This window comes from Bombina bombina, chromosome 1 (genome assembly GCF_027579735.1).
Source record: "Bombina bombina isolate aBomBom1 chromosome 1, aBomBom1.pri, whole genome shotgun sequence".
NCBI classification, from domain to species: Eukaryota; Metazoa; Chordata; class Amphibia; order Anura; family Bombinatoridae; genus Bombina; species Bombina bombina.
Window position 1 is genome coordinate 1,149,841,191 of NC_069499.1, and position 25,826 is coordinate 1,149,867,016.

Sequence of the window (25,826 nt, forward strand, 5' to 3'; positions counted from 1 at the left end):
TAAAAATATCGCTATACACGGATGACATGTTGTTTGTACGAGACCCAAATAGAGCTATCCCAACAATACTGACAGAGATAGCGAAATTTGGTAGCTTTTCAGGGTTTAAAATAAATGCGGAAAAATCAGAGTTACTTTAGCTGCGTTGGGACTGGGTGGACCCTACATTAGACTCACAGATTAAAATAGTGACACACTCATTCAGATACTTGGGTATCCAGATAGCGGCAGACCCCTCTCAGTGGTAGTCACTTAACATCACTTCGATAGTAAGAAACACGGAAGTGACCTTGAGGAAATGGATTCATTTGCCATTGTCCTTGATGGGTAGAGTGAGCATAATAAAAATGGTAGTCTTCCCCCGTTTGCTGTTTGTGATGCAGGTGCTTCCTTTGCTATTAACCCGCAAGGATATTAACACAATACACTCAGCATATTCGAAATTCCTGTGGCAAGACAAAAAGAAATGTATCGGACTTTATAAGCTTTTTAATACCACAAGCCAAGGAGATTTAAAGATGCCTAATATAAAATGGTACGCTTGGGCAGCGCTTTCCAAATTAGTGTTAGACTGGTTGACAGAGATTGGTAAATTTACACATAGGGACCTAGAGGAAGAGATTGTTGCCCTGTTAACATTAGCATTTCTACCATTTTTTAAGCTAGCACAACTTCCAGACCGGGTCAAGAATGACTTCCTCTCGCTTGGAGGAAAATGTCTAAGGAATGGGGTACAAATACTAAGATACTAAGCTGAAAGTGGTGGTCACTTAACATCACTTCGATAGTAAGAAACACGGAAGTGACCTTGAGGAAATGGATTCATTTGCCATTGTCCTTGATGGGTAGAGTGAGCATAATAAAAATGGTAGTCTTCCCCCGTTTGCTGTTTGTGATGCAGGTGCTTCCTTTGCTATTAACCCGCAAGGATATTAACACAATACACTCAGCATATTCGAAATTCCTGTGGCAAGACAAAAAGAAATGTATCGGACTTTATAAGCTTTTTAATACCACAAGCCAAGGAGATTTAAAGATGCCTAATATTAAATGGTACGCTTGGGCAGCGCTTTCCAAATTAGTGTTAGACTGGTTGACAGAGATTGGTAAATTTACACATAGGGACCTAGAGGAAGAGATTGTTGCCCTGTTAACATTAGCATTTCTACCATTTTTTAAGCTAGCACAACTTCCAGACCGGGTCAAGAATAACTTCCTCTCGCTTGGAGGAAAATGTCTAAGGAATGGGGTACAAATACTAAGATACTAAGCTGAAACCAATTAGGGGAAATGTGGAATTTATTCCGGGACTTTCAGGGGGGCCATACAAGCAATGGGGGTCGAGAGGTCTTACAATGGTGGGGCAATTACTGGACAAGGTAAACAAATGTGTTCTAGCTTTTGACCAGATAAAAGAAACCAGAAAAGATACCAGATACCGCAGAAGCAACACTTTGCATACTTACAAGTTAGACATTATGTCACCTCTTTGATCAGAAAATCAAAAGAAGGTGACACACTCCTTGTATTTAAATAAAAGTTAACATTTATTTTCTTCATTAAAAAGGTATATTTACAGCAGTCAAAGTCTTGTATAACTTGATAGCATGGCACACTGGCTTACGCGTTTCGGGCATTGCCTGTAATCATAGCCTGTTGGTGTGCACTACCAGATTAATTTAAAAAACCCCTTGCTAGATACTGATTGGTTAAAATTTAATTAACACTATCTTAGTTTGTACACAGCATGCATCTACACTATTCTACACTAAACCTAGTAATAATCTATACGTCAATGAGAAATAAGTACTTAACCCCTTCTCATAGAGACTCTAATCTACGGATCAGGGTATGAATGTAAAATGTAATGAGTAGGGGTTAAGTACTTATTTCTCCAACCGGCTTTACACGCTCCTTCCTGGTTGTCGGCAAGTACAGAGGCTGTAGTTGGAGGGCGTCTGACATCACTTCCCCGTGTCCATTCCCACAGCGGCGGAGCAGCAGTGAACATACGGAGGCTTGCTGAAGCAGAGAACCAGACTAGGAAACAAGGCATTTCTGTTTCCACGGAGCAGGATCTCCATAACAGGTACTGTTTGTGAACTATACCTTAAGAATGTATGGATATTACAAGTGAAAGGGGAAAGAAGCGTTATACAAAGCTAACCACCTAGTCTACGTTTGAGCATTAGAGGGTAAATATCCCAGGGTGGTTAAGCGGAGGCTTCAAGCAGAGGCTTTAACCCTTTAATTTATTTTGTATACTCCGGAGGCACTACAGGCTCCATGAATAGCATGTGGATTACATACTGACTACAGAAAGAATGTGATTAGAGACAAGAAGGGGACAGCACACTTTAAACTTTATCCACTACAGCCTCTACAGCATTTCTTAAAAAAGACTGAAAGTAACTTTCGTTGACTGTCTAAAGGAACATTCTTGTTTCTATATAGCAGCACCTGCAATCCTTAAACTTAACCTCTTTGATCAGAACAGATGACTCTATATGGGACACATCGCACTGGGATACGCTGCATTCATTAGCTAAGCAGGGATACAGTTTTATAACATTTCAATACAATCTCCTAGTGGCGGCAAAGTCAGACTTAGCATTAGAAAAGGTTATACAGCAGTGGGGAGAGGGAGACCAGCTCACAATGGAAAAAGAGGAAGTGGTTTTGAGTTTTGAGAGAGCTAGGGCCGCCACGATATCAGCAGATATACGGGAAACACACTACAAATTAATAGGGCATACATCACCCCATGACAATGGGCTAAATGGACAAACCCAGAGACAAACATATGCAGGAAATGTTCACACCCAGACCCAACTTATGAGCACCTGTTTTGGCGTTGCCCTAAATTGGTACGGTTTTGGAAACAGATTGTAATAATTCCACAAAAATAAAGATGTTACTTTTCTGCTCATTGATTAGCAACTAGGTTGCTAGCAATTAAAAATAGGTGTGTTTCCAATTTCTAGCAGTCTAGAGGCAGACTTAACTCTATACTGCTTGAATGTTGGGAAAATATATTATAGTTCTATGCAAACACATTAACATAGTCTTGTTGCTAATGTTGTCCACACATGAACATATTAGAACAGTAAGAATGAATATGACTCTCAAGATTGCTAGCAAGAAAAAAAATACATTGCACATAAAAAATGAAAAATTATAAGATTGTCTGAATTTTGAATTATAAACCTTACCAAGCATTGGCAAAGGATATGAGTGCAAGTGTTCATGACAGATAAGATTAATAAGGCAAGTTTGGATGGTACCTTGACAAAGCAGCTGGTAGATCTGTGGCAGGTAGCGTGTATCTGGCGTACACGGAAGTGTCAGGCAGCAGCTGAGGTGACGTCACCGCCGATCAGCTGGAAGTGAGAGCGGAGCAGCGTCTTCGTGAAGATACTGGATATGCTTAAACAAGATTCTGCTTAGATTCAGAGAGGCTTGACAGAGCAGTATTACCTTCAATACCAAGCAATGAAGGTTATGTGGGTGTGCCTTATAAGGGGGAAGGTGAGTGAAAAGGAGGCTAGGAGGAACGGCTGTTAAAGGAACAGAGTACTGGCTGCAGAATGTGATAGATATTGAGATCCAGTTTCATTGAAAAGGGGTTTTGTTACTGATGGGGAGTGAGGGAGATCCAAGCCACGCCAGACTAGTGAACAACGTGTTACTATTAGCCAGGAAATTAATTTTGAAGCATTGGTTGAGTGATAGAGCCCCAACATTGCAACTTTTTAAAGCGTCACTGACAAAGCAGCTATTTGTTGAACAGGCAGATGTTAAAGGCGACATGTCAGTCCAAATCAGACAATTTTTTAAGAAATGGGAGAAATACATAGTCGCACTGACGGTTGGACTGCAAAGACAGATAGTTGCACCATTCGCGTCCACCACATATATCTTAGAAGAACAACTAAAAGGGAATTGGTGTATATTTTAAAGACAGCAATTACCAGCAACTATAGCTCGGTTCTCAAGGAGAGGGAGTTAAGACCAGTTTGGTTGGTTTAGTGTAGGATGGTTAATTAATTAAAGTTAAAAAGAATGGAGCTCTATTTGATTCTGTTTTATTGGCTTATCATAAGCTTTGGAATATAACTTGCTATTGTATGTATGTAATACACACTGTTAATTCATGTAAAACACTGTATTCTGCATGATAACAATGTATGTATATTTCTGTTGTAAGGTTCCAAGATACTTCAAACAATAAAAAACAGTATTGAAAAAAAAAAACAGCAGCTGGTATCTTTCTTTCTCCAAATTCAGACTGAAAAATGTCTTTTTGAATATTGCACTTTTGTGAAGCAACAAGCTGTTTTTTGGATCATTTTGAGTGAGTCCCGCAACATCACGTTTGTTTCTTTCAAGCCGTCACCCACTACGAGTTGAAGAGTGTGGGCGAAACACTGAAGCCATTGTTTACTTGCCATAGCAGCATCCAGGGATTGCTGCTCCTCTTGGCTTAGGTCATTCCAGAGCTGTGGATCATCAAGGTTGTCCTCATCATGTATGTCTTCTTCTTGTTCAGTGGGGAAGCACACAGTGAAGGCTTTCTTCATGTTGGCCGCATCATCAATAATAATATAGTATAATTTATCTTTAATGCTGAAATCGTTACAAATGGTCTCAAATTGCTCACTTATTAACTATCTTGGGGTTTAATTAAAACAAAAATGAGTTAGGTATTTTAAATATTATTTTGTTTGTCATTCTTCATGGACCATCCTAGGTCACAATTTTGACGTTTAGAATGTATAAAGACTTGGCAAGTCATAGTGCTCAAGTCCAAGTCAAGTCTCAAGTCATTGCTGTCATAATCTAAGTAAAGTCACGTCTTTCTTGATTATGTCAAGTCGCGTCACAAGTCATCAAAAGTCAAATCCAAGCCATACGACTCAAGTCCACATCTCTGCTTTCCAATAAAGGATATCAAAGAGAATGTAGCACATTTGAGAATAGAAGTAAAAAAGTATACAGTTTTTTTAATATTATATTCTTTATCTGAATCATAAAAACAAAATTTATGCTTACCTGATAAATTATTTTCTTTCCTGGCATGAAAAGTCCACAAATCCATTCTAATTACTAGTGGGGATTCAACTCCTGGCCACCAGCAGAAGGCAAATAACACCCCAGCAAAGCTTTAAGTATCCTGCCCACTTCCCATAACCCCCAGTCATTAAGCTGAGGGAATACAGAAAGAGAAGAGGACACCAAGGGTATAGAGGTGCCTGAAGTTTAGAAAAACAAACAAAAATAATAAACCGTCTTGAATGTAGACAAGGGCGGGTCGTGGACATTCCATGCCAGGAAAGAAAATAATTTATCAGGTATCCAATGGCATGGAGAGTCCACAAATCCATTCTAATTACTAGTGGGGACCAATACCCAAACTAGAGGACACAGAATGGAAAGGGAGGGAAAAACAAGACAGGCGGACCTAAACTGAGGGCACCACCGCTTGAAGAACCTTTCTCCCAAGGGAAGCATCAGCAGAGACAAAAATATTGATTTATATATAGAGTAGATTTTGGCTCATTACAATGCCCATAACCAAATTATTAAATGAGGTTTCTTCAAGATGCTAGTTGAGTAGTTGAGTTGGGATACATTTCTTTCAGTGGGTTCAGGTGGTTCTCATTGATTCGTAACACAACAAAAGTATCAGTACATCCCCTAGTGCTAATTTATCTCATGATATAACTTGTTTTTGTATGTACAGGACAAAGTTTGTATCTGTAAAGGAAGATCAAATGCTCCTGGCTACTGGTGTCATTGCTACAAGTGCCTATATACTAATTCAGGGCTCCTGGAATGAGGTAATCTGAAATACATCTAATTTTTACAACATATTCTAATATAAAAGTACTTTGCTTTGACATTATATTTTAAAGGGACATTGTATTCTGGCAGCAATTAAATACAGGACAGTGAAAGGCAAAATAAATACCAGGCAAGCAATATTGAGATACATTATTTTCTTATTGACTTTTGAAATATTTACCTTATTATTGTTTATTTGTAGCGTGCCAGATTCTGCAGCGTTTAAAATTGGCTATATTCCATGTTTTTAAAGTGGTAACAGTTATGCACATTCAAATAGTGCAGTTTTGACAAGCCCAATCAGAAATGTATTTAATTTGCTCATGAATGAGCTCACACAGTTAGTGTGTATGCACAAATACTATGATATTGTTTGCGCATGGCTTGAGCACTCATATCACTTGAAGTGACTGCACCAAGTGACCATCATTGCAGTCCATTCCATGTGAGCACAAAGCAAACTGACATACACTATCAAACAAAGAAAATGTTAACTAGATGGCTTACAAAAAAGCAGGAAATTTAAAACCCTCAGCGCTGTAACAAGTACAGCTAAATTGGTGATTAAATATAAAATATGACTTCTGTCAGAGATAATACTAATATGAACAATTAGTCTCAAAGAGAATGAATAAACGTACTTAAAAAGGATAATTTATTACAATAGGTGAAAACAAAAACACTTTTTGCAAAATACGCTGATCAGCCACTCATACCTAAAAACAAAGTGTAATACCTAACAATTAAAATATGACTTTCAAAATTCATTCATAACAAATTCAATCACATAAAACAATTGATGGAGTCCGGTGTGAAAGTATTGGGAATCCACATCAACAGCCGATTTCTTAGATGCCAAATGGAGCTGGAACGAGAATGATTCCAAATCAAAAGACAAGCAGAGAGCCAAAATTAAGGTGTTCAATTTTACTTACACCGTGTTTTGTTCTCTGCAGTGGTGACGATTCCCTCTATGAGCTGTAGCGGAACCAGGTATGTCTCTTTGGTACAAGGTGCCGGTGTCGAGTGAACCACTTCGCTCAGGAATCCAAAAGAAGTAAATCAACAGAAGCCGGTCTGTAACAGCTGAGTAACGGCTAGTGGGCGGAGCAATGCTTTTTAGCCCGTTCAAGCTCCAGATGAAAGAAATACAAGGGCTTTTAAACCTACAGACTTTCTGATGATTGGTTAAGTGCCAAAAAGTGGGAGTGCCTTGCAGGTAAAGGAGAAATGTTAGTGATTGCGTTTACGTTAATTTTAAGCATTCTGGCTAATATTTTAGTTGAGGTGATGCATTGTAGCTGCATATACAAAGTAAAAATTCATGCATACAAAAATAGACATTTCGGTTATTTAGTTGCACTGACCTACGATATGTATTTTATAGCCAGCATAAGTAACAATTATTAAAAGTATAACGAACAGATTACATTTAACCTTTAAAAACAGGACGATGATTATAACAACTATATCACTTATAGCCTGTGCATAACATATTTTTCATAAAATGTTGTGCTAAATAATTTTAAAAACACCTTATAAATAAAAGAAATTTATTTTCTGAGACCAAAAAATTAATTATACAAGAAAAATTACATATGTCATATAATCATACTCAATTTAATAACCAATCCAAAAAATTATTATAAAACATTTTTTATAAAAAAATTATTATAAAAAAATTGAGAAAAAGTAGAAAATTAAAAAATTAATCCTAAAAATTTGTTAAAAATTGTGAGAAAAATAAATAATACATAAACAATATATTAACACAGCAGAATAACCATACAGTAGTTCTGCGTGAGTGACCTTAAACTCAATAGGGATAACCAATATAAAATGCTTTTATTCTCTAAGGAAGCAGCCTATATCAAAATCAATATTTAGGCCATTAGGTTGTAAAGATTTTAACTCAAAAATCCATTTTGTTTCTTTCTTTATTAATTCAGGCTGTATATTGCCACCTCTCCAATTATTTTTAACTTTTTCTATTCCCATAAAGGAGAAGTGTGCTAGATTACCATTATTACAGGCCGCAAAATGTTTTGGCACAGGTAGATCTTTATTCCTATCCAAATCATGTTTTTCAATTGACCATATATGTTTGCGTATGCGATCACGTAAGGGTCTTTCGGATTCTCCTATATACTGTTTGCCACAACGGCATTGTATCATATAGATAACAAATCTATCCGAACATCTTATAGTGTCCCTGATCTTAAAAGACTTTCCTGTGATATTGGATTTAAACTCCTTTTGTTTCTTGGAGTGCTTACATGACTTGCACGTTAAGCAGGGAAAAAAAACATTACATTTCTTTCCTGTTAGATCATTCTGTAGTGAGCTTTTATTTTTACCTTTATATCTATTTTCAGTAGGTGCTAAAATTGTTTTTAAATTATGTGTCCTCTTGTAAACAATTTGAGGCTTTGCTGGTAATATAGACCCTAATTGTTCATCATTTCTGAAAATCCCCTAGTGTTTGTTTAATATTTTTTCTACTAGAAACTTATTATTACTATAGCCAGTGATAAATGGGATAAAAGTATTATAATTTTTTCTTAATTGTTTTTTATTGTTCGATTTAGTATTACTTTTTACTAGGTCATCCCTACTAACTTCTCTTATTTCACCACGTACCTTTTCAATCTTACTTGCGTCATAACCTCTATCAATAAATTTTTGTTTAGGTTTATCAGATTGAATATCAAAATCTGTCAGATTTGTACAATTTTTCTTAACACACAAAAACTGTCCCTTGGGGATGTTATCAATCCACCTTGGGTGGTGACAGCTGGTGTGGTGAATATAGCTATTTGCATCCACACTTTTGAAATGTGTTTTAGACAAGATTTTATTATTCTCAAGAAAACAATTCTAAGTCTAAAAAACTAATACTTTGCTTACTTTTTTACATGTAAACTTAAGATTTAATTGATTATTGTTCATTGAGACAACAAAATCATCTAACAAATTATCTTCCCCTCTCCAAATAATGAGGATATTATCTATATAACCTTTATATGACACCAGGTTTGCTCCAAATGGGGTATTTGCAAGAAACGATTGTTCCCAATGCTCCATAAACAAATTGGCATAACTTGGAGCAAACCTGGTGCCCATAGCCGTTCCTCTCTCTTGATTATAGAATTGGTTGTCATAACTGAAAAAGTTATGTGATAGAATAAATTTGATTGATTCCAAAAGGAATTCTTTCTGTTCAGTTTTTAAGGTATTATCTGTATCTAAAAAGTATTTCGTAGCTAATAAGCCATCTTTATGATTGATACAGGTGTACAAGGAGGTGACATCACACGTGACAAGAAGAAAATATTCTTGCCAGGAGATGTCTTCTATTAATTTTAGAACATCTGTAGAGTCCTTTAAATAAGAGGATACATATTTTTGAAGGAAAAGATCTAAATATTCAGATAGGTTCGCTGTAAGTGATCCCACTCCCGATATGATAGGCCTACCGGGAGGATTTGTCAGAGATTTATGGATCTTTGGTAAACAGTTAAGTAGAGGAATTTTTGGAAATTTAGGTAATATTATTATTATTATTATTATTATCGGTTATTTGTAGAGCACCAACAGATTCCGCAGCGCTATAAACAAAGGGGGAGTACAACAAAACAATTATAGGGTAGAGGGCCCTGCCAATAGTTGCACTGTTGTAGCCAGCTCTTAAGAAGGTGATCTACTAACAGCTGGACTATTAGGCTTACATGCTAAGAGGGTTCAGGGGATTGCAGTGGAGGAGAGGAACTGGTGTTAGGAAAGGTTAGCGTAGGTTGTATGCGTCCCTGAACAGTAGAGTCTTTAGGGAGCACTTGAAGCTTTTAAAACTAGAAGAGAGTCTTGTGGAGCGAGGCAGAGAGTTCCACAAGATGGGAGCCAGTCTGGAGAAGTCCTGTAAACGGGAGTGTGATGAGAGAGGAGGAGAGTAGGAGGTCATGAGCAGAGCGAAGGGGACGGGAGGGAGAGTATCTGGAGACAAGGTCGGAGATGTAGGGGGGAGCAGTGCAGTTGAGGGCTTTGTATGTCAGAGTGAGAGTTTTGTGTTTGATAATAAATAACTTCTTTCTTTAGTGTTAAGTATTCCTTTATCAAAGGCTCCATTTAATAGCCTTATCATTTCGTCAGTATATTTCTTAGTGGGATCACTTAATAATTTTTTATACGTTTCACTGTCTTTGAGAATATTGTTACATATTGTATGGAAGTCTACAGTGTCTAAGATAACTATACCTCCACCCTTGTCTGCAGGCTTTATGATCAGATCATCAGTTTTTAGTTCTTTTATAATCCTTAATTGTTTTTTACTTAAGTTACTATAAGTTTTATTGATTTTTTCTTCGGTTAAATTTTCAATGTCCCTTAAGACTAATTTCATCTTGTTATTCATTATCTTTAATTAGAATGTTGCCTGCCAATTTTTCTATACCAGACTTTAGAAACCACTTCTTTACTGTGAGTTTCCTAATAAATTTGTGTGCATCGATATATGTACCAAACTTATTCAGTTTACAACTTGGTGCAAAGGATAAACCTTTACTTAATATATCCTCATGGTTTCTTACTTAAATTAAAAATTCCTAAATTTGTACCTGGCTTACTTAAAACTTGATTTTTTTTTGGATCTCCTAATCCCTCCTCTCTTTCCTCTCTGTCTGATGCTCTTCTTTTTTAGAGAATAAAAGGATCCCACGTGGACTGAGAATTAAGAAAGAGTGTGCTTTCAAAATTAAAGATATTGAATTTAAAAAAAGATGTAATGACATTTTAGAACAAGCATCTTTTAATCTTTTACGTCTAATTAAATATTATAGGGGTGAAATTTAAAAAAAATTAGAAATTGAGATAAAAGAATTAGAGATCCAATTAAAAGAGTTTGAAAGCAATGTTGAGTATATAAATAAATGCCTAGATTTAGAGTTCTGCATTAGCCGTCAAAAGCAGCATTAAGGGGTCCTAACGCTGCTTTTGGCCACCCGCTGGTATTTAGAGTCAGGCAGGAAAGGGTCTAACGCTCACTTTCAAGCCGTGACTTTTCCATACCGCAGATCCCCTTACGCTAATTGCGTATCCTATCTTTTCAATGGGATCTTCCTAACGCTGGTATTTAGAGTCTTGGCTGAAGTGAGCGGTAGAGCCTCTACCGACAAGACTCCTACCGCCCATGGAAAGGCTGTAGTTAAGAGCTTTATGGGCTAATGCCGGTATATAAAGCTCCTAAATACATTGCTCTAAAGTACACTAACACCCATAAACTACCTATGTACACCTAAACCGAGGTCCCCCCACATCGCCGCTACTATAATAAATATTATTAACCCCTTATCTGCCGACCGCACATCGCCGCCACCTACATTATACCTATGTACCCCTAATCTGCTTCCCCTAACATCACCGACACCTACATAATATTTATTAACCCCTAATCTGCCCCCCCCCCAACGTCGCCGCTACCTTACCTACACTTATTAACCCCTAATCTGCCAATCAGATTGAGCTCGCATTCTATTGGCTGTTCCGATCAGCCAATAGAATGCGAGCTCAATATGATTGGCTGATTGGATTAGCCAATCGGATTGAACTTGAATCTGATTGGCTGATTTAATCAGCCAATCAGATTTTTCCTACCTTAATTCCGATTGGCTGATCCTATCAGCCAATCGGAATTCGAGGGACGCCATCTTGGATGACGTCATTTAAAGGAACCTTCATTCGGCGAGTAGGCATCGGTTGAAGAGGATGGATCCGCGTCAGCTGGAAGAAGATGGCTCCGCTCCACTCTGGATGGATGAAGATAGAAGATGCCGCTTGGATGAAGATGTCTGCCAGTCCGGATGTCCTCTTCTGCCCGGATAGGATGAAGACTTCTGCCGGTCTGGATGTCCTCTTCTGCCCCATCGGATGAAGACTTCGGCCAGGGGGTAGTGTGGGTGGTTTTTTTACAGGCAAAAGAGCTGATTACTTTGGGGCATGCCCTGCAAAAAGCCCTTTTAAGGGCTGGTAAAAGAGCTGGTTACTTTTTAATTTAGAATAGGGTAGGGACCTTTATTATTTTGGGGGGCTTTTTTTATTTTATTAGGGGGCTTAGAGTAGGTGTAATTAGCCTAATATTCTTGTAATCTTTTTTTATGTTTTGTAATTTAGTGTTTGTTTTTTTGTAATTTAGTTTAGTTTATTTAATTGTATGTAATTGTAGGTAATTTATTTAATTAATTTATTGATAGTGTAGTGTTAGGTTTAATTGTAACTTAGGTTAGGATTTATTTTACAGGTAATTTTGTAATTATTTTAACTAGGTAGCTATTAAATAGTTAATAACTATTTAATAGCTATTGTACCTAGTTAAAATAAATACAAAGTTGCCTGTAAAATAAATATAAATCCTAAAATAGCTACAATATAATTATTCGTTATATTGTAGCTATATTAGGGTTTATTTTACAGGTAAGTATTTATTTTTAAATAGGAATACTTTAGTTAATAAGATTTAATTTATTTTGTTAGATTAAAATTATATTTAACTTAGGGGGGTGTTAGGGTTAGACTTAGCTTTAGGGGTTAATACATTTTTTACCGTAGCGGCGAGGTCCGGTCAGCAGATTAGGGGTTAATACTTGAAGTTAAGTGGCGGTGACGTTGGGGGGGGGGGCAGATTAGGGGTTAATACTATTTATTATAGTGTTTGCGAGGCGGGAGTGCGGCGGTTTATGGGTTAATAACTTTATTAGAGTAGTGGCGATGTCCGGTCGGCAGATTAGGGGTTAATAAGTGTAGGTAAGGTAGCGGCGACATTGGGGGGGCAGATTAGGGGTTAATAAATATTATGTAGGTGTCGGCGATGTTAGGGGCAGCAGATTAGGGGTACATAGGTATAATGTAGGTGGCGGCGGTGTCCAGAGTGGCAGATTAGGGGTTAATTGTGTAATGAAGGTGTCAGCAATAGCGGGGGCGGCAGATTAGGGGTTAATAAGTGTAAGGTTAGGGGTGTTTAGACTCGGGGTTCATGTTAGGGTGTTAGGTGCAGACTTAGAGAGTGTTTCCCCATAGGAAACAATGGGGCTGCGTTGGGAGCTTAACGCTGCTTTTTTGCAGGTGTTAGTTTTTTTTCAGCCCAAACTGCCCCATTGTTTCCTATGGGGGAATCGTGCACGAGCACATTTTAGCTGCTTACCGCTACCGTAAGCAACGCTGGTATTGAGGGTTGAAGTGGCGGTAAATTAGGCTCAACGCACTCTTTTTGGAGCCTAACGCAGCCCCTCAGACAACTCTAAATACCAGCGTTGTTTGGAAGCAGCGGTAGGAAAAAAAGCAGCGTTAGCTACGCGGGTCTTTACCGACAAAACTCTAAATCTAGGCGAAAGAAAAAGAAATTAAAAAGTTGCTTATTAGCACTAAGGAAGAGATTTTGAAAGTAAAAATAAGGAAATATGAGAGGGATCGTGAGGACTATTTGTCCCATATTAATCAACCAAATTGGGACAATTATATCTCCCACAAATGGAGACATACAAAGAAGGTAGAAAATGATAGGAATCCTATAACAACAGATAAAGTGAATAACCATAAAAACCATTATACTGGGTATGAACGTAGAAACTCTAATTATAAGGTTAACTATGATTATCAACAATAACAGGCTTGTTCTCAAGTAAAATACTTTGGGAATCAATCATTAGGTGAACATGGTCCTAAATTTGTGCCCAATTATAGAAATTCAAATAAAACTCCCAATGGTAATATATATGGTTCAAAGAGAGAACAAAGACAAAGTTTTGAATCTAGGCATTTTACCTCACAAGATCAAGCACACCGTTTGAATCAGGTTGATTATAGAAACAATGGGCCTTATACCCATCAGAATGAAAGAGTATATACCAATAATAACCAATATCGAAAATATCAAAATAGAACTGAACATAGTCCACAGGTAGGTAAAAGGCGTAATTCTTATCAAAATTCAAGTAATGACTGGAGGTCATCTAATAGATTTGCACCATTACAAAATGTTAAAAATGATGAACAAATTAATCCAACCACCTCCTCGTCTTTTTTAGGACACGGCCAAAGTATACTCTCAAGTCCATTACCACAAAGGGACTTAAGAAAAAGAAGAGCATTAGACAGAGAGGAAAGAGAGGAGCGATTAGGAGATCCAAAAAAATCAAGGTTTTAAGTAAGCCAGGTACAAATTTAGGAATTTTTAATTTAAGTAAGAAACCATTAAGTAAAGACCATGAGGATATATTAAGTAAAGGTTTATCCTTTGCACCAAGTTGTAAACTGAATAAGTTTGGTACATATATCGACGCACACAAATTTATTAGGAAACTCACAGTAAAGAAGTGGTTTCTAAAGTCTGGTATAGAAAATTGGCAGACAACACTCTAATTGAAGATAATAAATATACGCACACCCAATTAAGGGACAAATCTACTTTCTATCCAAAACAAGATAAGGGTCCGATATTGGAGACATTTGAGAAATTAGTCTTAAGGGACATTGAAAATTTAACCGAAGAATAAATCAATAAAACTTATAGTAACTTAAGTAAAAAACAATGAAGGATTATAAAAGAACTAGAAACTGATGATCTGATCATAAAGCCTGCAGACAAGGGTGGAGGTATAGTTATCTTAGACTCTGTAGCCTACCATACAATATGTAACAATATTCTCAAAGAGAGTGAAACGTATAAAAAATTATTAAGTGATCCCACTAAGAAATATACTGACGAAATGATAAGGCTATTAAATGGAGCCTTTGATAAAGGAATACTTAACACTAAAGAAAGAAGTTATTTTATTTATTACCCAAATTTCCAAAAATTCCTCTACTTTACTGTTTACCAAAGATCCATAAATCCCTGACAAATCCTCCCGGTAGGCCTATCATATCGGGAGTGGGATCACTTACAGCGAACCTATCTGAATATTTAGATCTTTTCCTTCAAAAATATGTAAGAGCCTTATCCTCTTATTTAAAGGACTCTACAGATGTTCTAAAATTAATAGAAGACATCTCTTGGCAAGAAGATTTTCTTCTTGTCACGTGTGATGTCACCTCCTTGTACACCTGTATCAATCATAAAGATGGCTTATTAGCTACAAAATACTTTTTAGAATCAGATAATACCTTAAAAACTGAACAGAAAGAATTCCTTTTGGAATCAATCAAATGTATTCTATCACATAACTTTTTCAGTTATGACAACCAGTTCTATAATCAAGAGAGAGGAACGGCTATGGGCACCAGGTTTGCTCCAAGTTATGCCAATTTGTTTATGGAGCATTGGGAACAATCGTTTCTTGCAAATACCCCATTTGGAGCAAACCTGGTGTCATATAAAGGTTATATAGATAATATCCTCATTATTTGGAGAGGGGAAGATAATTTGTTAGATGATTTTGTTGTCTCAATGAACAATAATCAATTAAATCTTAAGTTTACATGTGAAAAAAGTAAGCAAAGTATTAGTTTTTTAGACTTAGAATTGTTTTCTTGAGAATAATAAAATCTTGTCTAAAACACATTTCAAAAGTGTGGATGCAAATAGCTATATTCACCACACCAGCTGTCACCACCCAAGGTGGATTGATAGCATCCCCAAGGGACAGTTTTTGTGTGTTAAGAAAAATTGTACAAATCTGACAGATTTTGATATTCAATCTGATAAACCTAAACAAAAATTTATTGATAGAGGTTATGACGCAAGTAAGATTGAAAAGGTACGTGGAGAATACTTTTATCCCAGTTATCACTGGCTATAGTAATAATACGTTTCTAGTAGAAAAAATATTAAACAAACACTAGGGGATTTTCAGAAATGATGAACAATTAGGGTCTATATTACCAGCAAAGCCTCAAATTATTTACAAGAGGGCACGTAATTTAAAAACAATTTTAGCACCTACTGAAAATAGATATAAAGGTAAAAATAAAAGCTCACTACAGAATGATCTAGCAGGAAAGAAATGTAATGGTTTTTTTCCCTGCTTAACGTGCAAGTCATGTAAGCACTCCAAGAAACAAAAGGAGTTTAAATCCAATATCACAGGAAAGTCTTTTAAGATCAGGGACACTATAAGATGTTCGGATAGATTTGTTATCTATATGATACAATGCCGTTGTGGCAAACAGTATATAGGAGAATCCGAAAGACCCTTACGTGATCGCATACGGAAACATATATGGTCAATTGAAAAACATGATTTGGATAGGAATAAAGATCTACCTGTGCCAAAACATTTTGCGGCCTGTAATAATGGTAATCTAGCACACTTCTCCTTTATGGGAATAGAAAAAGTTAAAAATAATTGGAGAGGTGGCAATATACAGCCTGGATTAATAAAGAAAGAAACAAAATGGATTTTTGAGTTAAAATCTTTACAACCTAATGGCCTAAATATTGATTTTGATATAGGCTGCTTCCTTAGAGAATAAAAGCATTTTATATTGGTTATCCCTATTGAGTTTAAGGTCACTCACGCAGAACTACTGTATGGTTATTCTGCTGTGTTAATATATTGTTTATGTATTATTTATTTTTCTCACAATTTTTAACAATTTTTTAGGATTAATTTTTTTAATTTTCTACTTTTTCTCAATTTTTTTATAATATTGTTTTTATAAGAAATGTTTTATAATAATTTTTTGGATTGGTTATTAAATTGAGTATGCTTATATGACATATGTCATTTTTCTTGTATAATGAATTTTTTGGTCTCAGAGAAAATTAATTTCTTTTATTTATAAGCTGTTTTTAAAATTATTTAGCGCAACATTTTATGAATAATATGTTATGCACAGGCTATAAGTGATATAGTTGTTATAATCATCGTCCTGTTTTTAAAGGTTAAATGTAATCTGTTCGTTTTACTTTTAACAATTGTTACTTATGCTGGCTATAAAATACATATCGTAGGTCAGCGCAACTAAATAACCGAAATGTCCATTTTTGTATGCATGAATTTTTACTTTGTATATGCAGCTACAATGTATCACCTCAACTAAAATATTAGCCAGAATGCTTAAAATGAGCGTAAACGCAATCACTAACATTTCTCCTTTACCTGCAAGGCACTCCCACTTTTTGGCACCTAACCAATCATCAGAAAGTCTGTAGGTTTAAAAGCCCTTGTATTTCTTTCATCTGGAGCCTGACAAAGGCCCTGAACAGGCTGAAACGTGTTGCTCCGCCCACTAGCCGTTACTCAGCTGTTACAGACCGGCTTCTGTTGATTTACTCCTTTTGGATTCCTGAGCAAAGTGGTTCACTCGACACGGCACCTTGTACCAAAGAGACATACCTGGTTCCGCTACAGCTCATAGAGGGAATCGTCACCACTGCAGAGAACAAAACACGGTGTAAGTAAAATTGAACACCTTAATTTTGGCTCTCTGCTTGTCTTTTGATTTGGAATCATTCTCGTTCCAGCTCCATTTGGCGTCTAAGAAATCGGCTGTTGATGTGGATTCCCAATACTTTCACACAGGACTCCATCAATTGTTTTATGTGATTGAATTTGTTATGAATGAATTTTGAAAGTCATATTTTAATTGTTAGGTATTACACTTTGTTTTTAGGTATGAGTGGCTGATCAGCGTATTTTGCAAAAAGTGTTTTTGTTTTCACCTATTGTAATAAATTATCCTTTTTAAGTACGTTTATTCATTCTCTTTGAGACTAATTGTTCATATTAGTATTATCTCTGACAGAAGTCATATTTTATATTTAATCACCAATTTAGCTGTACTTGTTACAGCACTGAGGGTTTTAAATTTCCTGCTTTTTTGTAAGCAGGTTTTTTTCTGCTTTTGTACATTTTTTTGTGGAGAGAGGGGATTCTCCATTACCCTTTGGCTTATTGGTGTCTCATTTCCCTGCGCAGGGTAACATAAACTGTTGGTTCATTAACTAGATGGCTTGCAGTAATTTCAAAAGTAATTCTATAAAAAAAAACAAAAAAACATAATTTATGCTTACCGGATATGGTGAGTCCACGGAATCATCAAATACTAGTGGGAATATCACTCCTGGCCAGCAGGAGGAGACAAAGAGCACCACAGCAAAGCTGCCATATATGTCACTTTCCTAACCCATAACCTCCAGTCATTCAGCCAAAGGGAAAATGGAAAAATAAGATAACACAAAGGTGTAGAGGTGCCTGAGATTTTAGTTAAAAATAACTTTTTAAAAATAAAGGGTTGGCTGTGGACTCACCATATCCGAAAATAAATAAATGTATCAGGTAAGCATAAATTATGTTTTCCTTCCTAAGACATGGTGAGTCCACAGAATCATCAATTACTAGTGGGAACCAATACCCAAGCTAGAGGACACAGATGATTAGGGAGGGACAAGACAGGTAACCAAAACAGAAGGCACCACTGCATGAAGAACCTTTCTCCCAAAAGAAGCCTCAGCTGAGACAAAAATATCAAATTTGGAAAAAGTATGCAGAGAGGACAAAGTTGCAGCCTTGCAAATCTGTTCTACAGAAACTTCCTTCTTGAAAGCCCAAGAAAAAGGGACAGCCCTAGTGAAATGAGCTGAAATTCTCTCAGGAGGCTGCTGTCCAGCAGTCTCATAAACCAAACGCATTATTCTACTCAACTAAAGAGAAAGAGAAGTAGCTGAAGCTCTCTGAACTTCATGTTTCCCAGAGAAACAAACAGCAAACTGGCGACAATCCTTAGTTGCCTGTAAATAGAAAATAAAAGCACACACAACATCAAAGTTGTGCAACAAATGTTCCTTATGAGAAGAAAGATAAGAACACAGAGAAGGAACAACAATTTTCTAATTAAAGGGATACTGAACCCAATTTTTTTTCTTTCATGATTCAAATAGAGCATGCAATTTTAAGCAACTTTCTCATTTATTTCTATCTTATCTATTTTTCTTTGTTCTCTTGCTATCTTTATTTGAAAAATAAGGCATCTAAGCTAAGGGGCCAGTAAATGTTTGGTTCAGAACCATGGACAGCACTTGTTTATTGGTGCTGTCCAATCAGCAAGGATAACCCAGGTTGTTCACCAAAAATGGGCTGGCATCTAAACTTACATTCTTGCTTTTCAAATAAACATACCAAGAGAATGAAGAAAATTTGATAATAGGAGTAAATTAGAAAGTTGCTTAAAATTGCATGCTCTATCTGAATCACGAAAGAAAAATTTTGGGTTCAGTGTCCCTTTAATATATCTATCCGAAACCACTTAGGAAGAAAACCTAACTAGGCGAAACACACTGCAAAACTGAGAGCTCCAACTTGACTCTCCAAGCAGAAAAGATAGCAATGAGAAACAAAACCTTCCAAAATAACAACTTAATATCTATGGAAAGTAAAGGCTCAAACAGAGCCTACTGCAAACCTTTAAGAACAAGGGCAAACCCCTAAGGGGAGCAACCGACTTAAACACAGGCCTGATGTAGACCAGTGCCTGACAAAAAGATTGCACATCTGGCACATCCACCAGATGCTTATGTTGCAAAATGCAGAAAACTGACCTTTCAAGGTACTGACTGACAAACCCTTCTCCAGACCACCCTGGAGAAAGGATAAAAAATTCAGAAAAAAACCCGCTTAGACAAAACTAAGCATCCAATCTTCAAGCAGTCAGCTTCAGAGATTTAGATGAAGGAAAAGACCAAGAATCAGAAGTCCTTCCTCAGAGGTAGTCTCCAAGGTGGAGAGATGACATTTCCACTAGGTCTGCATACAAGATCCTGCGAGGCCGCGCAGGGGCTAATAAAATCACCGCCGCTCTCATCTGAAAATACGAGTAATGACAGAGGAAAAAGGTATGCAAAACTGAAATCTAAGAAAAACGTCAGAACATCTATAAGAACGGTCTGCGGATCACATGACCATAAACCCTACCTTTGCAACTTGTCGTTCTGTCGAAATGCCCACAGAAGTCAACTCCTGAAACCCCCCATGTGAGGGTCTACCTAGAGAACACTTCCGGATGGAAATGCTCACTCCCCAGGATGAATTATAAGTCTGTTTAGAAGTCCAACTCCCAATTGTCCACCCTTGGAAAGTGGATGACCGACAGCAAATGTGAGCTTCCTCCCACTGAACAATCCAAGTCACCTCCTACATGGCTAAGGAACCCCTAGTTCCTCCCTAACCTAGAGGTGATATTGTCCGACTGGAACCAAGCTAGGGACGACTGAGGTCAAGTCATCAGAGCATTGCGAATTGCTCTTAACTGTGGGGTTCCTTATTTTAGATCTATATATAAGGATAGATTAAAAAAGAATCTGTGGCGCCAACTAGTGGCTGAATCTATGTAGGTCTTAACTGAGAATATGAATAACCAAACAATTTTAAACAAATTGGGTTTTTCCAACTATAATTTTAATAATGGGCTCTATGGGCCTGATCAAATCGTGGGGTTCTAAGATTACAATATATTTATATAGATACGGTAAATATAGAGTCCTGTTAACGGGTACTAATAAGGGGGTTATTTCCAAAAGATGGGCACTGGAATGGTTATTAATGACCAAAAAATTTGAGAATATTGTAAAAATGTCCCTTCTCAGCTCCTTAAGGAGAATACCGACCTACTATACGTTTATAGTATAATCTACCCAATTTAGTAGATTTAGATATTACTAGAAGTAGCAGATCCTTTCTAATATCTTTCAGACATTTTAAAAGACTGTTTATTCCAAGTAATACCATCAGTATCTTTAAAATATTGAACTTCCTAATAGACAGTAGTATAGTCTTTATATAAGTTACAATCAAAAGACGAGTAGCTAAATTTAAAAAGATAGATGCTAAAAATGATCTCAGCAATTATTAAAGACAAGTATAATGATAACATATTCTCAAAATAGTTGAAGAAAATGTAGTCAAATTTAAGAGAAAGTTTCATTAACTTTACAATGATATGGAAATTATATAAGTTGACAAAAACATTTTTTGTAAACAGAATATCTGCAGCAACTTATAAAACCAAACATATGATAAAAGCATTATATATAATTTAAAAGAAAAGTTTATACAATTAGTAGATTATAGTTATATAATCCTTAATTACATAAATGCAAGCAAAGCTGAGTTAACGTAGAATCAACTATAATCTAAGACATTCACTATGAGTGTAATCCTAAATGCTAAATTTATCACCATGATATGTCCCTTTAAATTGGGGGTATAAGTAAACTGCAGATGGTCTGTAAACTCAGAGTTTGAGAAAGGCTTGAAGCCGAAACGCTTTACTCTGAGTTTTGATCCATTCAGGGATCCGTAGTTTGTCTGCAGTCTGGTTTGGAAGCGGTGAAGAAAAAAAGAAACCGGAGTCAAATTGTTTTGAAAAAAACAAGTCCACTAAACACCCGTTTAACGGAAGGAGGACGAAAAGGATTTGCCCGGATTCCACCGTCGATCCGTCAACACCAAAGTTATGGTGTAAGTAACTAAAGACACCTTTTTATTAAAAACTTTGTCATACATCTGACAAGGATCCCTTGTCCTTTCTGTTTTTCTTCTAGGAAAATCAGAAGAAGAAAAAGTTCCATTTTCATTACATGTTTAATCTTGCAAAGTAACCCTAAGATTATTAGGGGGTATTTTTACCACCGCTATTGCGGCAGATTGCAGTAATTGTTTTTAACTTCGAATGTATGCATGTTAATGTATTGCAACATGTTTGCTTGTTTTGTAACGTTTTTATGTATCCAAGTACTTTTTTAATCGAATCATAAAGATACTTATTACTTTTTTATTGAAGAAATTTTGTAGCATTTTTGATACTACACTTAAATTAAATTTGTCATATAATATTTGTTGCATAGCAAGTGTCCCTTTTAAATTACTTAATAAGTGAGATAATTCAGTAAGTGAGAAACGTATTCCATTTCCTTAATTTTTCTAATGGCTAAGAAGGGACATTTTTACAGTATTCTCATATATATTTTGGTCATTAATAACCATTCCAGTGCCCATCTTTTGGAAATCACCCCCTTACAAGTACCCGTTAACGGAACTCTATATTTACCGTATCTATATATATATTGTAATCTTAGAACCCCAAGATTTGATCAGGCCCATAGAGCCCATTATTAAAATTATAGTTGGAAAAACCCAATTTGTTTAAAATTGTTTGGTTATTCATATTTTCAGTTAAGAACTATATAGAGTCAGCCACTAGGTGGCGCCACAGATTCTTTTTTAATCTATATTTATATATAGATCTAAAATAAGGTACCCCACAATGCTAGTAGGTATTTAAGGAGATATACCTATCTGTGAGTGTTTTTTATAGGTTACACAGATTAGCGCTGATACACTACTCCTATTATTTTACAGAATTGCTCTCAACTCCTAGATGTTTAAAGAGGAGAGTAGACACTTCCTAGTCCAAAATCCTTAAAGACCCAGACAGCTTACCAGCCCAGCAGGTTGGCATCCATGTTCACATCACCCAGGAATATCTCCAGAAATACGCACCCGGAGATAGATACTCCTGAAAAAATACTATGGAAGAAAGTCTCTTGTCATCTGATCTAAATCTATCCTTTAAGACAGATCCGAAAGTTCTCCATGTCATGGAAAATAGCAAAAGGAATGATGTCCATGAAATACCATCAGACCAATTCCCTCCATACACAGGGTCACAGAAAAGTGAAGAAAAATCAACTGCAGCTAAATCCAAACTCCCAACCTCCTGGTTGCAAGATGGCTAAGCTATCCACCGGCCACTAAAACTTTTTTTTTTTTTTTTATCTTTTAACAAAGCTAGGCACAGGTCTCTATCATGATGCAGTGATATCATCAACTGTTTAGCAGAGCTCTCAGTAATGAATATGGCATTTCAGATGTTTTGAAATTTTAAGTTACTCCAATGTATAGACAAATAGACAAATTTTCAAAAAGAAGATTATACCTAAAGCTTATATTTAAAACAACAATGGCTTTAAAATGTGCAACAGGAGATTTAGATTAGATATGTGAACATTTTTTTAGAGTGCAATGTCCCTTTAAGACCATAGGTTATTAACAGAAGTGTTACCTAATAATATTTTCTTAATAGAATGAAAACGTATTAAATGAAGCACATTTTTCATCTGAAGGAGTGATTAAAATATGTTTGAAACGTGCTGCAATTCAGGCATTTGTTTTAACATATTCTTTAATTCCTTCTCTGATCTCTTGTGTGGGTCCTTGTCATTCTTAGAAATGAAAACAATTTGTGGACAAATTCTGTGGTTTCAGCTTCTTACACCAGGAAATATGGACATAGACACTCAGTTATGTTTGCTCCTGGAAGGATTGTCAAGAAGCTTTTAACCCCTTAATGACCACAGCACTTTTCCATTTTCTGTCCGTTTGGGACCAAGGCTATTTTTACATTTTTGCGGTGTTTGTGTTTATCTGTAATTTTCCTCTTACTCATTTACTGTACCCACACATATTATATACCATTTTTCTCGCCATTAAATGGACTTTCAAAATCTACCATTTGCTATAAAAAAAATACAAAATATGATGAAAAAATGGAAAAAAACACACTTTTTCTAACTTTAACCCCCAAAATATGTTACACATCTACAACCACCAAAAAACACCCATGCTAAATAGTTTCTAAATTTTGTCCTGGGTTTAGAAATACCCAATGTTTACATGTTCTTTGCTTTTTTTGCAAGTTATAAGGCAATAAATACAAGTAGCACTTTGCTATTTCCAAACCACTTTTTTTCAAAATTAGCGTTAGTTACAATGGGACACTGATATCTGTCAGGAATCCCTGAATATCCTTTAACATGTGTATATATATATATTTATTTAGAAGACATCCCAAAGTATTGATCTAGACCCATTTTGGTATATTTCATGCCACCATTTCACCGCCAAATGCGATCAAATAAAAAAAAAATGTTCACTTTTTCACAAATTTTTTCACAAACTTTAGGTTTCTCACTGAAATTATTTACAAACAACTTGTGCAATTATTGCACAAATGGTTTGAAATGCTTCTCTGGGATCCCCTTTCTTTAGAAATAGCAGACATGTATGGCTTTGGCGTTGCTTTTTGGTAATTAGAAGGCTGCTAAATGCCACTGCGCACCACATGTGTATTATGCCCAGCAGAGAATGGGTTAATTAGGGAGTATGTAGGGAGCTTCTAGGGTTAATTTTAGCTGTAGTATAGTGTAGTAGACAACCCCAAGTATTGATCTAGGCCCATTTTGGTATATTTCATGCCACCATTTCACCGGCAAATGCGATCAAATTAAAAAAAACTTTAAATTTTTCACAATTTTAGGTTTCTCACTGAAATTATTTACAAACAGCTTGTGCAATTATGGCACAAATGGTTGTAAATGCTTCTCTGGGATCCCCTTTCTTTATAAATAGCAGACATGTATGGCTTTGTCGTTGCTTTTTGGTAATTAGAAGGCCGCTAAATGCTGCTGCGCACCACACGTGTATTATGCCCAGCAGTGAAGGGGTTAATTAGGTAGTTTGTAGGGAGTTTGCAGTTAATTTTAGCTTTAGTGTAGAGATCAGCCTCCCATCTGACACATCACACCCCCTGATCCCTCCCAAACAGCTCCCTTCCCTCCCCCACCCCACAATTGTCCCTGCCATCTTAAGTACTGGCAGAAAGTCTGCCAGTACTAAAATAAAAGGCATCTTTGAATATTTAAAAAAAAAAAAAAGAGCATATGTACATATGCTGCTATGTAGGATCCCCTCTTAGCCCCCAACCTCCCAGATCCCCCCTAAAACAGCTCTCTAACCCCCCCTCTGCCTTATTGGGGGCCATCTTGGGTACTGGCAGCTGTCTGCCAGTACCCAGTTTGCATCAAAAAAAGTGTTTTATTATTTTATTTTTATTTTTTTCTGTAGTGTAGCTTCCCCCCCACAGACTAACATCCCACCAGCCATACCGATCTAGCTAAATTAAAAATAATATCCCCCTTTTTCCCCACTTCAAATTCAAATATTTCTGTAGTGCAGCGGTTCCCACCCGCTCCCTCCCCGTGCACGCGCCCGCCCCCGCCTCCCCGTGCACATGTCCGTGCGCTCCCCCGGGCATCCCCGCCCCCGATCCCGCCCACCTCCGCATCATCCAGGGCCATCGATGGCCGCCACCCGCCTCCCACACCGGCGCTCCCACCCACCAACGAACTTAGCCATTAATGTCCAGTGCAGAGAGGGCCACAGAGTGGCTCTCTCTACATCGGATGGCTAAAAATGGTTATTGCAAGATGCCTCAATATCGAGGCATCACTGCAATAACCGGAAAGCAGCTGGAAGTGAGCAGGATGGCTTCCAGCTGCTTTCCACACCGAGGACGTGCAGGGTACGTCCTCAGGCGTTAACTGCCTTTTTTTTGAGGACGTACCCTGCACGTCCTCGGTCGTTAAGGGGTTAAACATTTTTTGAAAAAAAGAGTTATTTGGGAAGGAGTAAATTTGGATATATACATGGCTGTGTTATTTCACTGGGATCTAAAAGAGGTTTGCTTAAAGGATCGAAAATGACGTTAGGCTATAGATCAGAAGGATCTAAAAAAAATTGAAATACAAATCGAAACTATGAGAACCAACTGGGGGCCTAAGTGATCAGAAACATTCATCACAATAGGAATCAGATTTTTAGAAGATTGTTCAATATTATGTTGCTCTGTAGTGTTTAAACCATAACCTCAGATTTATCTGACCCCTTAATAACTCGAGGGAGGAGGCTATTAAAGGGCCATTCTAGAGAAATAATTACTTTCTGCATGTTGTTTAACAATATGGGCACATGAAACAGGGGTATTGCTAAACAATCTAGGTGTAGAAAATAATCTAGTATTCCTTAGACAGTGACCTAAACAAAAGTAATTATGCAACACAGTGGTCATTTAGGTCTCATTGTGCTCTCATTATAACAAACATATGCAACAACATTCCAAGATGGCTACTGCACTACCCGAAGCATATGCCGAAAGAAAGC

The 25,826-nt window shown here is 36.7% G+C and overlaps 1 protein-coding gene across 1 annotated transcript in view; it reads left to right on the plus strand.

Moving 5' to 3' along the window:
- Positions 1-25,826, plus strand: part of CNTD1 (cyclin N-terminal domain containing 1) — a 238,998-nt gene that overhangs the window by 201,104 nt on the left and 12,068 nt on the right. The window contains exon 6 of the mRNA XM_053717997.1: positions 5,744-5,840. Coding sequence (XP_053573972.1) covers positions 5,744-5,840 — 97 coding nt within the window. The remainder of the gene's footprint in view (positions 1-5,743; positions 5,841-25,826) is intronic.